The 13379-nt window shown below is 49.6% G+C and overlaps 1 protein-coding gene across 1 annotated transcript in view; it reads right to left on the bottom strand.

Moving 5' to 3' along the window:
* The window catches only part of Sptb (spectrin beta, erythrocytic), a 123751-nt gene that overhangs the window by 40229 nt on the left and 70143 nt on the right, over positions 1–13379 (bottom strand). Inside the window, exons 3-13 of the mRNA XM_040742883.1 lie at positions 10943–11094; positions 9156–9329; positions 8207–8298; positions 7529–7609; positions 7104–7219; positions 6536–6648; positions 5358–5545; positions 3577–3694; positions 2669–2827; positions 1404–1706; positions 703–853 (exon numbers count right to left, since the gene is read on the bottom strand). Of these exons, the coding sequence (XP_040598817.1) occupies positions 703–853; positions 1404–1706; positions 2669–2827; positions 3577–3694; positions 5358–5545; positions 6536–6648; positions 7104–7219; positions 7529–7609; positions 8207–8298; positions 9156–9329; positions 10943–11094 (1647 nt within the window). The remainder of the gene's footprint in view (positions 1–702; positions 854–1403; positions 1707–2668; positions 2828–3576; positions 3695–5357; positions 5546–6535; positions 6649–7103; positions 7220–7528; positions 7610–8206; positions 8299–9155; positions 9330–10942; positions 11095–13379) is intronic.

The raw sequence follows: 13379 nt of genomic DNA, 5'->3' as shown, positions 1-13379 counted from the left end.
GCCTTGTAGGGACCTTGTGTGTAGAAGGCAAATGCTCTACCACAGAGCTACGTCTCCAGCCCTTCAAGGTCTTTTTGGGATTGGATGCATGGATTCTGAGTTACTTGGAGGACAGGCCAGATTCTTTATAACTGGTCCCCACTAAACTTCAGGAATGAGGGAGATTAAAGTTGAGTCGGTTCTTAGGAATGGACAACATGATACAAGATCTAAAAAAGCTCAGTTACAGATTTCCAGGAGGTAATGGACTCTCTTATTTAAGACTAGAAACTAGGGGACTGGAGAGATGGCTCAGAGGTTAAGAGCACTGGCTAGTCTTCCAGAAGTCCTGAGTTCAATTCCCAGCAACCATATGGTGGCTCACAACCATCTGAAACGAGATCCCATAACCCTCTTCTGGCATGCATGCCAGAACACTGTATGCATAATAAATAAATCTTAAAAACAAAGACTAGAAACTAGAAACGCAGTCTCAGACCCTAGCAAAAAGAACGGAGGACAGATGCCATGTTATGGTGCTTATGGACATCTTTCTAATTATGGGCTGGCCCTCAGGAGAGCGCTGCTACCCTTCAGGTTTTACACGGTATCACCTGAGGAGAGAGGCAGAACTCTAAAGGTGGTCTACCCAAGGTGGGGGGAGGGTCCAGAGGGCAGGGTCTGGCATGAGAGGCCTCAACAGAGGGGCACTCTTGGCCTCACCTTTCCCCTCGGTGAACTGCAGGGTGGCCGCTGTGATAGCCTTCACTTTGTCCCCTTGGATGGAGATATCGGCCTCCATTAGCTTGTGCTTCTGAAGCAGGTCTTCCACCTCTAATAAGTGCTTCCCAAATTCAGCAGACAAGATGTGAGCCTGGCCATGCACAATGACAAGTGAGGAGAAAGGTCACCTCCATGTTAGCCATGGAAAGTGGGGACAGCAGGGAGGCGTCTGCTGCTTGGGACAGGAGGTGCTGCAGAGCATTTCCTACAAAAGGGTGCCCTCGAGGATCTTCCATGAATGTCCTACAAAATCTCAAGTTTCATGCTCACTGACATCATCCTTTTCAAGGTCTGGAGCCTGGGCACGTTTATTTTTAGAAAGCCCATGGTCAATTTCATGCTTACTTTCACCCAAGACCTCCTAGAGCAGAGGGAGAGAATTCAAACTTCTTTGGTTCCCCTGTGCATAGGGGTCTGGATTCTAACCAGAGTCAAATCCCAATTGCTTGGAGCTGGAGTCTCTGGGTTTCCCATTAACATGTATCTCTTCTAATTCCTGGGTTGCTGGGATATTGTGAACATGGGCTAGTGACATCTTTGCCTTTTCTCCATTGTGACTTAGAGACATGACCTGAGGGCAGGTATATAAGAAAGTGCATGCAGACTATAGTGGGGTATGGGGCAGGCAGCCTGAGGCCCACCTTGATCTCGTCCATCCAGTCGATACTGTGCAGCATGTCCTGGAAGAGCTTCTGCAGCGCCAGGGTGGCCTCGAGCCTCTGGCGCCGGGACCGCAGCAGCTCCTGCAGGTAGCTCCACAGCCGGAGGATGTTGTCCTTCCGGGCCATGATGCGCTTCTGGTCATGGTAATTCTCTTTCTCCAGCTCCTGGGCCAGATCCTCCAGGGCCTTTACCCTCTCCTCGTAGGCAGCCGTGTCGGTCTCAATGGCTTCATGCTTCTTCTTGGCGGCCTCAACAGCTGCCAGGTCATACCCAAAGTTATCCTGCCCCCAAGGAGGAAAATCAACAACAAACAAAACAGCAGCTCAGCTAGATTGCTCTGGGCTCAGCGCAGTGGGTCCCTGGAGCACAGCTGCTAGATGGGAACAGGGCATTTCTACAAAGGCGTTATCGCTGCTGCGCCCTGCTGCCTGTCTTATCAGAGTAGTTTCTGGATGTCTCCCAAGTCCCTCTAAACACACCCAATTTGACTCTCTGCACCACACACGCAGGTGAGGCTACGTGTTCATTACAGAGTCCTCTGGTGACCTGCTGGTACTTCCCACCCTGCCTTGAGAGGATCTGTCCATTTCTAGGCAGGCAGGGCGCATGCCACATTGATGCAAACAGATGGTTTACCCACACACTATCTGGGGCGCACGTACACTCTCCAATGCTCTTAGAACACTCACTATCCCCTTAACAGGCAGAATTTAATTTGATTCTAAGCTCTAAGTGGGAGGGAACAGATGCTCTGATGGAGGATCAGCCCTGGGGTTCACTGTTAGCCAGTGAAATATGCCCCAATCCTGGAGGCCAAGACGTCAAAGGCACACTCCGCCGATTTAAGCATGTTTCCAGGGAAGAATCATTCATGTCAACTCTGACTCCTGGGTCTGTTGATGCTATAGCCAACACAAGACATGTTGGGGGCAGGGGGACTGTTCTAGTATGTGAGGCTCTGGTCTGAAATGGAGACTTCATATGGGCTGGGAGCATAACTCGGTGGTGGAATGATTGCTTTGCGTGTTGCAAGGTCCAGGGTTGGACCCCTAATGAGAGCAAGAGACAGACAGTGAGACATAGAAAGAGAGAGACTTAATATATCCTAGGGTTTCTCTTCAGATGTACATTTGATCAGCCAGACACCTGCGAGGCTGAGGAGGGGCTCACCTGGCTGCTTCTGAGAGTGTCGTGGGCTCCAGTTCCTCAGAGATCAGTGGTCTAAAACATTTGCCCCCCTTACCTGGGTCACGAGGCGCTGGTTTTCATTGAGCCACGTCTCTCTCATGGCGGCCTTCCGGTCAAAGCGCCTCGCCAGCTGTTCCAGTTTCTCCTGTCGAATGAGCTCGCTCCTCAGGGCCAGCTCCCTCTGGTATTCTGCTTCCTCCAGGCTCTCCCAGGCCTGCATGGGGCAGAGGGGAATTATTGGGGGACAGGGAGATTATGGGCTTGGGGTTGCCACTTTCACCTGATACTTGATGACTGGATGTACCCAGGGAGATCCTGCCACTACGGTGTAAGGTGGTAGCTAACATCCTTTGATTTTTGTCTGGCCCAGACCAGTCAGATTTCCCAGCTCCACCTCCCCTTAGCCTGCCTCAGACACTGGCTTGATAATCTAATGGTTTCCACTATAGATGCAGGTCCATTCTAATAGAGCTTCCAGATGATGCTAAGTCTCCAAACCTCTGAAATGTCACACAGCACTTCCCCTCTGTCGTAAGTAATTGACATTCTAGACTCCAAGATAAACTCAAGGTTCGGTAGAGGATGGGCTACCAAAAAAAATGTCCCCAAGCTGGGCGTTGGTGGCGCACGCCTTTAATCCCAGCAGGTGGATCTCTGTGAGTTCGAGGCCAGCCTGGTCTACAAAGCGAGTTCCAGGACAGCTTCCAAGACAATACAGAGAAACCCTGTCTCGAAAAACCAAAAAAAAAAAAAAAATGTCCCCAAATAATGATTGTGGGTACCTAAAGAGACTGACAGGTGAGGGGCAGAGAGTGGAGTCTGAATGCTTACAGACACATTCAAATGACTCTCCTAAATAGCCACATTGTCATTAATGCCAAATAAGGTGGCCTGGTCTAGCCTTGTGACCACTCCCCATATCCTCCTCAGGAACTCAGAGGGGCAATTGACACCGCCACGTACCCGGTTGATGTCAGACACTAGCTTCCCATCGTGGGGCGTGTATACTTTCTGATTGTTGGCTCTCATCCGGGATTGGATGGTGAACAGGAGGACTTCCAGATTCCCCTTCTCCTGAAACCTATGGGGAAGAGAATTAGGGATACTGGTATTGAGGTCCCTGCCGACAGTTGACTGTAGTCAATATGGGAACTCTGACATCCTGGATCTTGGAAAGCAAAGCACACTTCCTTTAAAAACAAGGAAGGAAAGACACAAGACAGGTCTGCTTGCTGCTAAGACATCCATCACTCTCACTGGCAGAGATCAGATACAAATTTGCATCTTTACAGCTCAATTCAGAGAAAATGCTATCAGAGCATTTATTTGCTTCCACAGGGACCAGCTAACTGGAATATTCTGGTAATTCCAATAAACATCAAGTTTTACCAACCCACACAAAGAAGCCCTTCTTTGTCCCACAAATGAAGGCTTTTCAGACAAATTGTTTTAGTCGATAAAACCTTAGAAGCAGCTTATTCCCTCAAGAACATAAGTCATGGAAAGCAACTTCTACCCCAGCCTCAATTAGCCGATCTCCCAAGTCCTACAGGCCAGATGTGTTCAAGGGGCCAGGAAGGGCTGGGCTTTGTGGTTGCAGAGGGCAGGTTCCAAGTGACGGTGCACTTTCACATTTCTTCATAGCAAGAGACTACCCGCTTCTGCTCCTGAACACAGCACTGAAGAAGCATCTGTGCGGCTGATGCACCTCAGTGGCCAGCGTGCTCAGGAGAGCACAGGTAAGAGGCAGCAGCCTTATGTCCTGGGCCTCATGGTATCAGTACTGAACTTAGGACTTTAAAAGTGGGTTAGTGTCAGACCAGAAACCAGATCCAGAGTTACAGAACATCCTGGGCTTAGAGTCTCATCTCCCCTATTTGAGAGACTTGAATTGTGAGTGCGAGATGAGACCAGAAGAAGAAGAAACAGAGGGCCTCACTGATGACCTAGAAGCCTCTCTTCAGAGGCAGACAAACTACTATCAGAGAGTCTGCAATTCCTGACCTGTACATGTGTGTGCGGATGTTTACCTGTGTGCATATTTGGAAATTCGCGCAAAAGCATGCTCGCACTTGTATGCCTATGAGTATCCGCACGTGTGTGCATGTGCTCATGTACATGCGTTGCATGGCTGTGAATATGTGTATGCGCATATGTACATGGCTGTATCTGTATGTACCTGCATAACTGTGTGTGTGGCTATAGATGTACATGTTTATATTCATTATACATGCATGCACAAATGTGTGCATGGTTACATGTGTGCATGTGTGCACATATGTGGTCGGGTGGGGCAGAGCTCCTAAGAAGCAGGCTCAGAGCTTTGCTGGTGAACAATAACAGATGGGATGGAGAAAGATGGATATACTTGATGATCACAAGGACCAGCACAGGACGCTTGGGCCGATAATACAGGGGTCATTGCCTGAAAAGAAACCCACGGCTCAGGGAATGGACGCACCGGAGAGTACTGGCTCCCCAGAGAAGCCTGAAACAGCTCCTTTGCTGGCCTTGCGAGTCTAGAAAAGTACTTTCTTTGTCTACAAGCAAAAGTTACTCATCGGTGTCGTAATCTGGATGGCATTGATGTGGGGGGGCCAAGTAAGACATGGAGCAGATGACAGATACCCAGTTATGGTACTCAAGGATGTGCCTGGTAGATGTACTCCATAGGGCCCAACCCCCAGCTCTTGACTTTTTCAGCTCCTGAGGACTGATCACCCTCCTACATGCCAGGGCCTTACTTTGGTGGCTTCTCCACGGTACGGTAGGTGCTGAAGGCCTGTAGCTGCTGTTGGACACCACTCAAGGAGTTGGCAAACTTGCGGCTGTTCAGGACGTTAATGGTTTGCTCAATCCAGGTGAGAAGGTCTGAGGCTAGCCCACTGTACTTTTCAATCATCTTCTCAGTCTCGATGGCGTGGTCAATGACCTAGGGAGTCGCCTTGTTACTCATTCTCATCAGAAGGGAAATGCCACCAATGATGCTACCAATGAGACCTGTCATCGGTGTGAATGGCACTGGGGCTCCTGCCTGTCTCAAGCTGTTAGTGTCCTAGGTTGGGTTTGTTCCCAGAGACCCCACATTGCTAAAGGAATGGATGGGAAGTGGGTGAAGAAGTCCAAAGATAGCTTCCTCCTCTTTTAATCCAATAGAACCATGGTTCTCAACCTGTGGGTCCTGACCCCCCTTGGGGGTCACATATCAAATATTTAAATTATGATTCATAACAGTGGCAAAATTACAGTTATGAAGTAGCAACAAAATAATTTTACGGTTGTGGCTCACCACAACACGAGGAACTGTACTAAAGGGTTGCAGCGTTAGGAAGGCTGCGAACCACTGCTGTAGAAGATCAGCCCCTAGAGGCTGGTGTCTTCCTCAGTCACTGTCCACTCTAGGTTTGAGACAGAATCTTCACTGAACCACAACTGCCTGGGCAGGGAGCCCTGCGCACTTTGTTTATTCCAAACTGTTTATTAGGAATCAAGGGCATCCAGGCAGCCTTTGTGAAGCAGGAGGCACAGAGAGATGGGTGGGGACCTGTGCACTCCTGAGGAGCTGAGGAACCAGCAGGAGAAAGGAGCCGTGCGTGGCACACTGCCCCAAGGGATGTGCTCCTGGTATACTGTGGGAGCCTGTGAGTTCTGATGACACAATCAACAGAACACATTAAGAGCCTGTGGTGCCTCCTGGGGGTGTCTGGGAGACACGGGCCTCCAGTAGACAGACTCAGACCTGGGCTGTTGCCACAGACATGGACGTTCTTTGGAGTCAGCATGAGGGCTTCCCAGGAGACTTAGAGGAACTAGGGAGTGATCTATACGCCAAAGCGCAGCTAGGGGCCCAAACACAAGGCTTTTAGGATGGTCAGGGAGCTCACTCGCAAGGCCTGGAGCCGGCAAACAAACAGCTTGATACCTTGCCGACTCGCTTGCCCTCCACCGCCAGCACCTTCATCTTGGAGAAGTAGTGATAAAATGCCACCACATAGGTGATGATGGATTTCTCGTCTGGGTTTTCCGTGAAGACATCTGTAAGAAGGAGAGAGTACATTCTCAACACCAAACCTGGAGCCCAGGAAAGCCATGCTTTCTAGAATTTAGTTCATCTTTCTCCATCATGAAGCTCAATCACAGGCACCAAATGACAACCGACAGGGCACAAAATGGTGCAGTGTCAGAGGCAGGGGTTAAAGGACAGCTTCAGTTACATAGTGAGTCCTAGAAAAAGCAAAAAAACCAAGCAGAGGCCTTTGACCCGAGACAGTGATGAGATAGATCTACATTAGGACCATTAACTACAAAAGCAGAATGAAGGAGGCTCCAAGGCCCCAAGGACCCTCCCCATAAGCCAGGTGTCCGCTGAAACCTACTTGCCACTGAGGAGCAGAGCAGGGCCCTGACTCAGCCCCAACATCTCTGTGCCTGTAGCTCACCAGGCACCTGGACCAGTCCTGGGAGGGAGGAGTAAAGTGGGTGTGGCTCACCTTCGGGGTCAAGGAGTGGGATGATGCCCAGCTGGCGTTCGGCCACATCAAATGCATGCTCCAAGTTATGCCGGGCATTGGAATCCTTCAGCTTGTCAAAGTCGATGAGGTCAGGCCTGGGGAAAAGGGCTGAACTATTAAGATGGAGTGGCCATGGTGGTCCTACACACAGGACAGTTGCAGCATGAAGCAAGGATGCCACACAGACGTAGGGAGTTGGGAAGGCAGGAATGAGACACAAGAGCAAGAGACAAGGGATCAGTGAGTGCCGGTTCGTAAGGAAACAGCAGCGGTATGACTGGAAGTCGAGGGAACCAGGAGTGCTAGGAAGGCCAAGGATAAAAGGAGAGGCAGCCGAGGCAACCCCCCATCTCCTGCTCTAGTTAAGGTATCAAACCCTCCCTCCGTGCCAGGACTCCCCTTACCGGTGTTTATGTATTAGGGCGTTGAAGGCCAGGCCATCCTTCCAGCTGGAGGTGAAGTTGGTGACGTTGACATGGGGGTAGCTGCATTCAAGGGAAACATTAAGACTAAAAAACAAATTCTTCTGAAATCCCAAACAAGCATCTGAGCTGAGGGTCCACATGCCAGGAGAGGGACAGACCTGTCCCATCTTAGCTACTTCAACGTAAGACATAAGAACACACAACTAAGCCACACAAAGCCCCCGCCCCCTGTTAACTGTGGCTCATAACTCAACAGGCTCTGCAGCCTGACCACCACAGTGACTTTGGAAAGGGGTCTTGAATTTCAGGTCAGGGCAGACTTGAATCAATTGTATCAAAGCTGCTGTAGTTCTGGGCACTGGTGTCTAGTGCTCCTTGGGGAATGGCAGCCTCTAGGGCAGTGGTTTGGGGGGTGGCTAGTTGAATGACCCTTTCACAGGGTCACATATCAGATATCCTGCATGTCAAATATTTATATCCATAACAGTAACAAAATTATAGTTACGGAGTAGCAACAAAGATAATTTCATGGCAGGGGGCCACCGCCACACATTAAAGAAAGGGTCGCAGCATTAGGAAGGTTGTGAGCCACTGCCCTAGGTGAAGCAAGGGGCTCATAGGGAACACAGTGATGGCAGGCTTCCCAGGCGTACACACCCTGCTGTCTTCATCTGGCACCACAAGAGCAGAGCGTCCTTGGCCGAGCGTGTCTCACGACCTTCTTGAGTTTGGACAACAATGTCCTGAATCTGGGAGCAGCAGAATAGGAAAGAGAAGAGTAACTGCCTTCCTGCTTTCCGGGGAGACTCGTTCCCTTTGTCCCTCCACGTATCTGTAGCACCCATCCCTATAGCACCCACACCCAAAGGTCTTAGGTCCTAGTTGCCTACTTCTCTGCCTCAGTCAACCAGAATGGCACCCCGTATCAGAGGGGACAACATTAATCAGACACCTCTCACAGGAGAGGTGACAAGACGGCCTGATACCTTCCCCTGAAGGCGCAATGCCTCACGGGCTGGTATCACAGCATGGATGTTGGGTGGTGTTGTTAGCATGGCTGTACTGAGCTAGCAGACTACTAAAGCACACTTGTGGGTATGTCTGTGATGGTGTGTCCAAACGTGGCTAACTAAGGGAAGAGGACGCATCTTGAATGTAGATAGCATCACCCCCTAAGGTAAAGGCTGAGGACCAAGGAGAGAACCTAGAATTTTTGATGAAAAAAAAACGTTTCTAGTTTAAAACGTATAAACAGAGGGTTTTTCTGCACTATTTTTGCAATTTCTGAACCATATTATTTCAAACACAAAGAAGTTACACACGAAGGGTGATAGGACAAAAAAAAAAACCAAAAACAAAAACAAAAACCACCACCACCAACAACAACAAAAAACCAGTCCTGTAGCAGACTCCAACCTAGCTACAAAGTCAACTTATATTTTCCCACTCAAAAGGTCCTCCATCCCATGACCACTGTTCCATAAGGTGGGCTTTTAGTCTCCCTAGATGTACACAAACACACTCTAGCCAGCATTTTACAAGGTTCTCAGTTCCTGCTGACCAGCTTTGAGAGATCCCCTCAGTTTCTTCTACACGCAGGACCCACCTGGAATCGGAGGATGATGGTCCAGATGAGGCCTAGGACCAGGCGGTGGTTGCCATCCACGATGTCATGGGAGCCCATATTCTCCAGGTGCACGCGCTGCTCCTTGAGGAACTGCAGGGCTTTGTCCACGTTCTCCAGGCAGTGGATGCGCATCTTGCCCTTGGTGGGCCTTGGCTAAGGGACAGCAATGCCCTTGTGGGCATGAAGGGTCTTCACAGTCACCCACAGGCGGCTGTGGCCTGCATCAGCTGATGCCATTGGCTCTACTTTTCATCTTCCTGACCAAATTCCAGGTTCCACAGTCACTCCCGACACTTTTCTTTTTCTTTTTTTACATTTATCTATTTTCAATTTTATGTTTATGGCTGTTTTGCCTGCATATATGTCAGCTCACCATGTGCGTGCAGTGGCCACAGAGTCCAGAAGAGGACATTAGACACCCTGGACCTGGAGTTATAGGCTGCCATATGGGTACTGGGAATTGAACCATGTCTTCTATAAGAGTAGCTAATGCATAACTGATGGGCAATCTTTCCAGCACCTCTTTCCTTTTAGCAAAATTCAGAAGGTTCCTGTCTCAAGCACTCATCTGGTGTACCCCGGTCTTCTGAGTGGGTGCTAACTGACAATCAAACTCAATAACACAACAGACAGTGAACTGAGTACTTCCTGTGTAGCAGGCACGGTTCTAAGAATTTCTCACTGCTACTCAGTAGTAAGAATGGTTTTTCAGATTGGTGGCTGACCATGTCCCCATCTCCACCAAATCTTCTTCCTCCCCTGCATACCCCAGCCAGAACCCAAGGGGATTATCGTTAATGCTAGTGTGTGGGTGCATACGCATGTGTGTACAGATATGTAGGTGCCTGTGCATAGGGAGGCCAGAGGACAGCCTCGGGTGTCATTCTTCAGTTACTGCTCACCGTTTTTGTTTTTGTTTGTTTGTTTGTTTTGAGACAGGCACTAACTGTTCTGGAACTAGCCAAGCTGGCTGGATTGGCTGTCAGGGAGCCCCAGGGATTGCCCGGTATCCACCTCCCGGGTGCTGGGATTACAAAAGCACACATGCCAGCATGCCCAGCTCTCCCATGTACATTCTGAGGGTCAGACTCTGGTCCTCAGGCACTTGACCAGCTTGGCCTATCTCTCCTTTTGAAGGGATCCTGGAGCAACTCTTTCAACTGGAATTTCAATGTGGGCTAAAGAAAAAAGAACTGCAGCCCGGAGCTGAAAATGTGGGAAGAACACGATGGTGCTTTCTCACCCAGGTCCTGAGGATCCCACAGCACCTCATTCTATGCACGGAGGTAGTGGAGGCAAAGCAGCTCCTACCTGATATGCCCAAGGTCACAAAGGAAGTGACAGAGCAAAGCACATACCCTCGCCCTCCACAGTGCCGGGCAGGGACAAGCAGAGTACACAATAAACTTTCTTCCACACTTTCCCCCTGGTTCCAAGAGGAATGCACATTTCTCCAGCAGCTCATGCATTAGACCCGTGCATTCCAGCCCCAGATTGCCTAGACCCCAGTGAGAATGGCAAAGCCCTGCACAGCTTCTGGAATGAACTTGAAGGTTAAAGTGCTGGGAGTGGTCAGAAGCGGGCAAGACAATCCAGAAGGAGTCAGAGAAGCCAATCAGCCACAGAGACCCCTGACATGTAAGTACTGGAACCTCGAAGAGGAACAGAGAGAACCCCTGGCAGGCCGAGGGAACCCTCTGCACTTCGGCAAATGCCTTTCCTGAAGAGGGGTTGATGGCATAGCCACAGGCTGGGAGGGGCCTTACCAGCATCTCTCCGGAGAGCACCTCCAGCAGCTTGATGAGCATGCGCCCATCCCGCAGGTCCTTGTAGAGGTCGCTGATGCGGCAGGACACTCGAGCCAGGTGGGAGTTGACCCATTTCGTAAAGGTCTTCTTCTGAACAACTTCCCGCTCATCTGGGTGAGAAGAAGAGCCTTGGGTGAGCGCCTGGGGTTGGGAGAACCAGTGTACCATGGAGCTGAAGGGTCATCCTTGCCCGGCACAGAAGGCTGTTGCATTCACTCCACCTCATTTCTGGGAGTATATGCCAACCTTGGCAACATGGGACCATCAGAACCAAGGCAGTGGGGCAACCACTACTACCACCACCACATTACCACCACCACCATCTATGCACTGGAGCAAGACACCCCCCTGATTTAGTCTTGTTTCCTGATGTCCGACACAATATTCTGCACTATACTGCCATTGAATTCAGATCTTAATACCAGCTCTATTAATCTCTTAATCCATCTACCGTTCCCCTTTCCCTACATCCATCCATCCATCCATCCATTCCTTCTGCCTAGAATGCTCTTAGCATTTTCCTACATGCTCTTCACTTAATTCCTATTCACCGTTTAAAATCTGGGCAAACGGACTTCTCAGGAGGGCTTTTCTAGATTCCCACTCTGGGCTCCTCATGTGTGCTGTGATTCCTGAGTTCTCATTGTGAAGGATTTGTTGAATGTCTTTCCTACAAGACTGTGGGCTCATGGGACCCATAGCAGTCTGTCTCACTTGCCTTTCATTCTCAGGCCCGAAGCCTGGTGATGCCCGATAGGCAATCTAGAGTTGCATCATGGTGGTCTAGTTTATTCAGTTGCGTTGGTGGCAGGACTGTGCTAGGCCTAATGACACAATGTATGCTCTCAAGCAGTCAGTTCCTGCTATGTTGAAATGACAAGAGGTGAGACTTGCAGACTTCTGATCCACATGAGGTTAAAGGGAATAAAGGCTTGGGCTGGAAGGTGTCCATGCAAATGTTACCATGTCACTCCCAGAATGGCACACAAGGAATCTTGACTTTCAGCCCTGGGATGGTGACAGGGCATCTCCACGCTGAATCAGCAAACCAAGTCCCCAATCCATGTTAAACTAGTTTAGATGGGCACTGACTGCCACCTCTGTGCAAGTAAATACTGCTGAGGCATGCAGGCTGGGACTTGAGAGAAGAGAGACTGGATATCACAAAGGGGAAAGAATAGCAGAGAGGAGTAGCACGAGGAGGAAAAAATACGATAGAAACAGCAGGAGAGAAGACAGTGTGATTTTGTGTTTTGTGAACTGCACGTGTGGAACTGACCGGTAGTATGCCTGGGCCTGGGGACCTGCAGGGCCCCTGGCAGAGTATTGTGTGAGTGGGTCACAGCAGGGTAGACATAGGGTATCCCAGCCAGGGGGGATGTCAACACTGGGAGAGGAGGCTAGAGGTTCACTCAACTGATCCAAACTGGGGAAGGGTTGGCTTGTTAAATTATTAAATATCAGGCTTGACATAACATGAAGAGGGGCTGAGCCGGTGCTGCCCCTGGGGTGTGAGGCTGGCAGCTCCGGAGCTCACGGCATCAGATTCCTGCCTACTTGGTGGCTATTTTAGTGTTAAGAACTCAACCTCTTTGTCCGTCTGTTCATTCATTCAGCAAGTGCTTACTGTACAAGCATAAGGTGTTCAGCACTGAGTGGAGGTCGTAGGGAACGCGAAGACAAGCCAGAGGCTTCCTGCCCCAAGCAGACTTACTCTATGAGAAAAATGATGCGTGGGGGAGCCACACATAAACACTTCTAAGGCGGCCACTTAAACAAGCTTTCCACCAAGAGGAGGAGAACTGTGTTGATTTTAAATAAACATAAAACTTAAGTGGCATTCACTCATTCTGGGACTCGGGGCCGAGGAAATCCCCAATGTACCCTTCCGTCAACAGCAAATTAAAATGTTCTCTTGATTTCAAGGGCTGCTTTAGCAAAAAAAAAGAAGTAAGAAAAGTTTGGGTGATATGCTGGTATTTACTGTGGGCATACTGGAGTTTAGCAGAGCCAGCTACAGTCCCTCACCTGACCCCAGGGCCTTCCCTAACCTGTTCCTTAAGTTAGAGGTGGAACCTTTGGCCGAGGGACTGGAGGTTTTGTCCACTCTAGAAGTGAGAGTATCCTCAAATGCTAATGCCCTCTTTTTGTTTCCTAATTTTCCTGCTCATAAAAATCCAAAGGTTTGCCAGGTGGTCTTTAATCCCAGCACTCAGGAAGCAGAGGCAGGCAGATCTCTGTGAGTTCGAGGCCAGCCTGGTCTACAGAGCGAGTTCCAGGACAGCTAGGACTACACAGAGAGACCCTGTCTCAAAAGACAAAACAAATAAAAACAAACTACAAAGATTTCACTACATGGTGCAACCCCTGTTTAGTTGTGCCTGGCAAAGAATAC

Source organism: Mesocricetus auratus, unplaced genomic scaffold (assembly GCF_017639785.1).
Source record: "Mesocricetus auratus isolate SY011 unplaced genomic scaffold, BCM_Maur_2.0 Super-Scaffold_15014, whole genome shotgun sequence".
Taxonomy (NCBI): Eukaryota; Metazoa; Chordata; class Mammalia; order Rodentia; family Cricetidae; genus Mesocricetus; species Mesocricetus auratus.
Note: the sequence above shows the minus strand (reverse complement) of the source record. Positions and strands in the feature narration are given on the sequence as shown.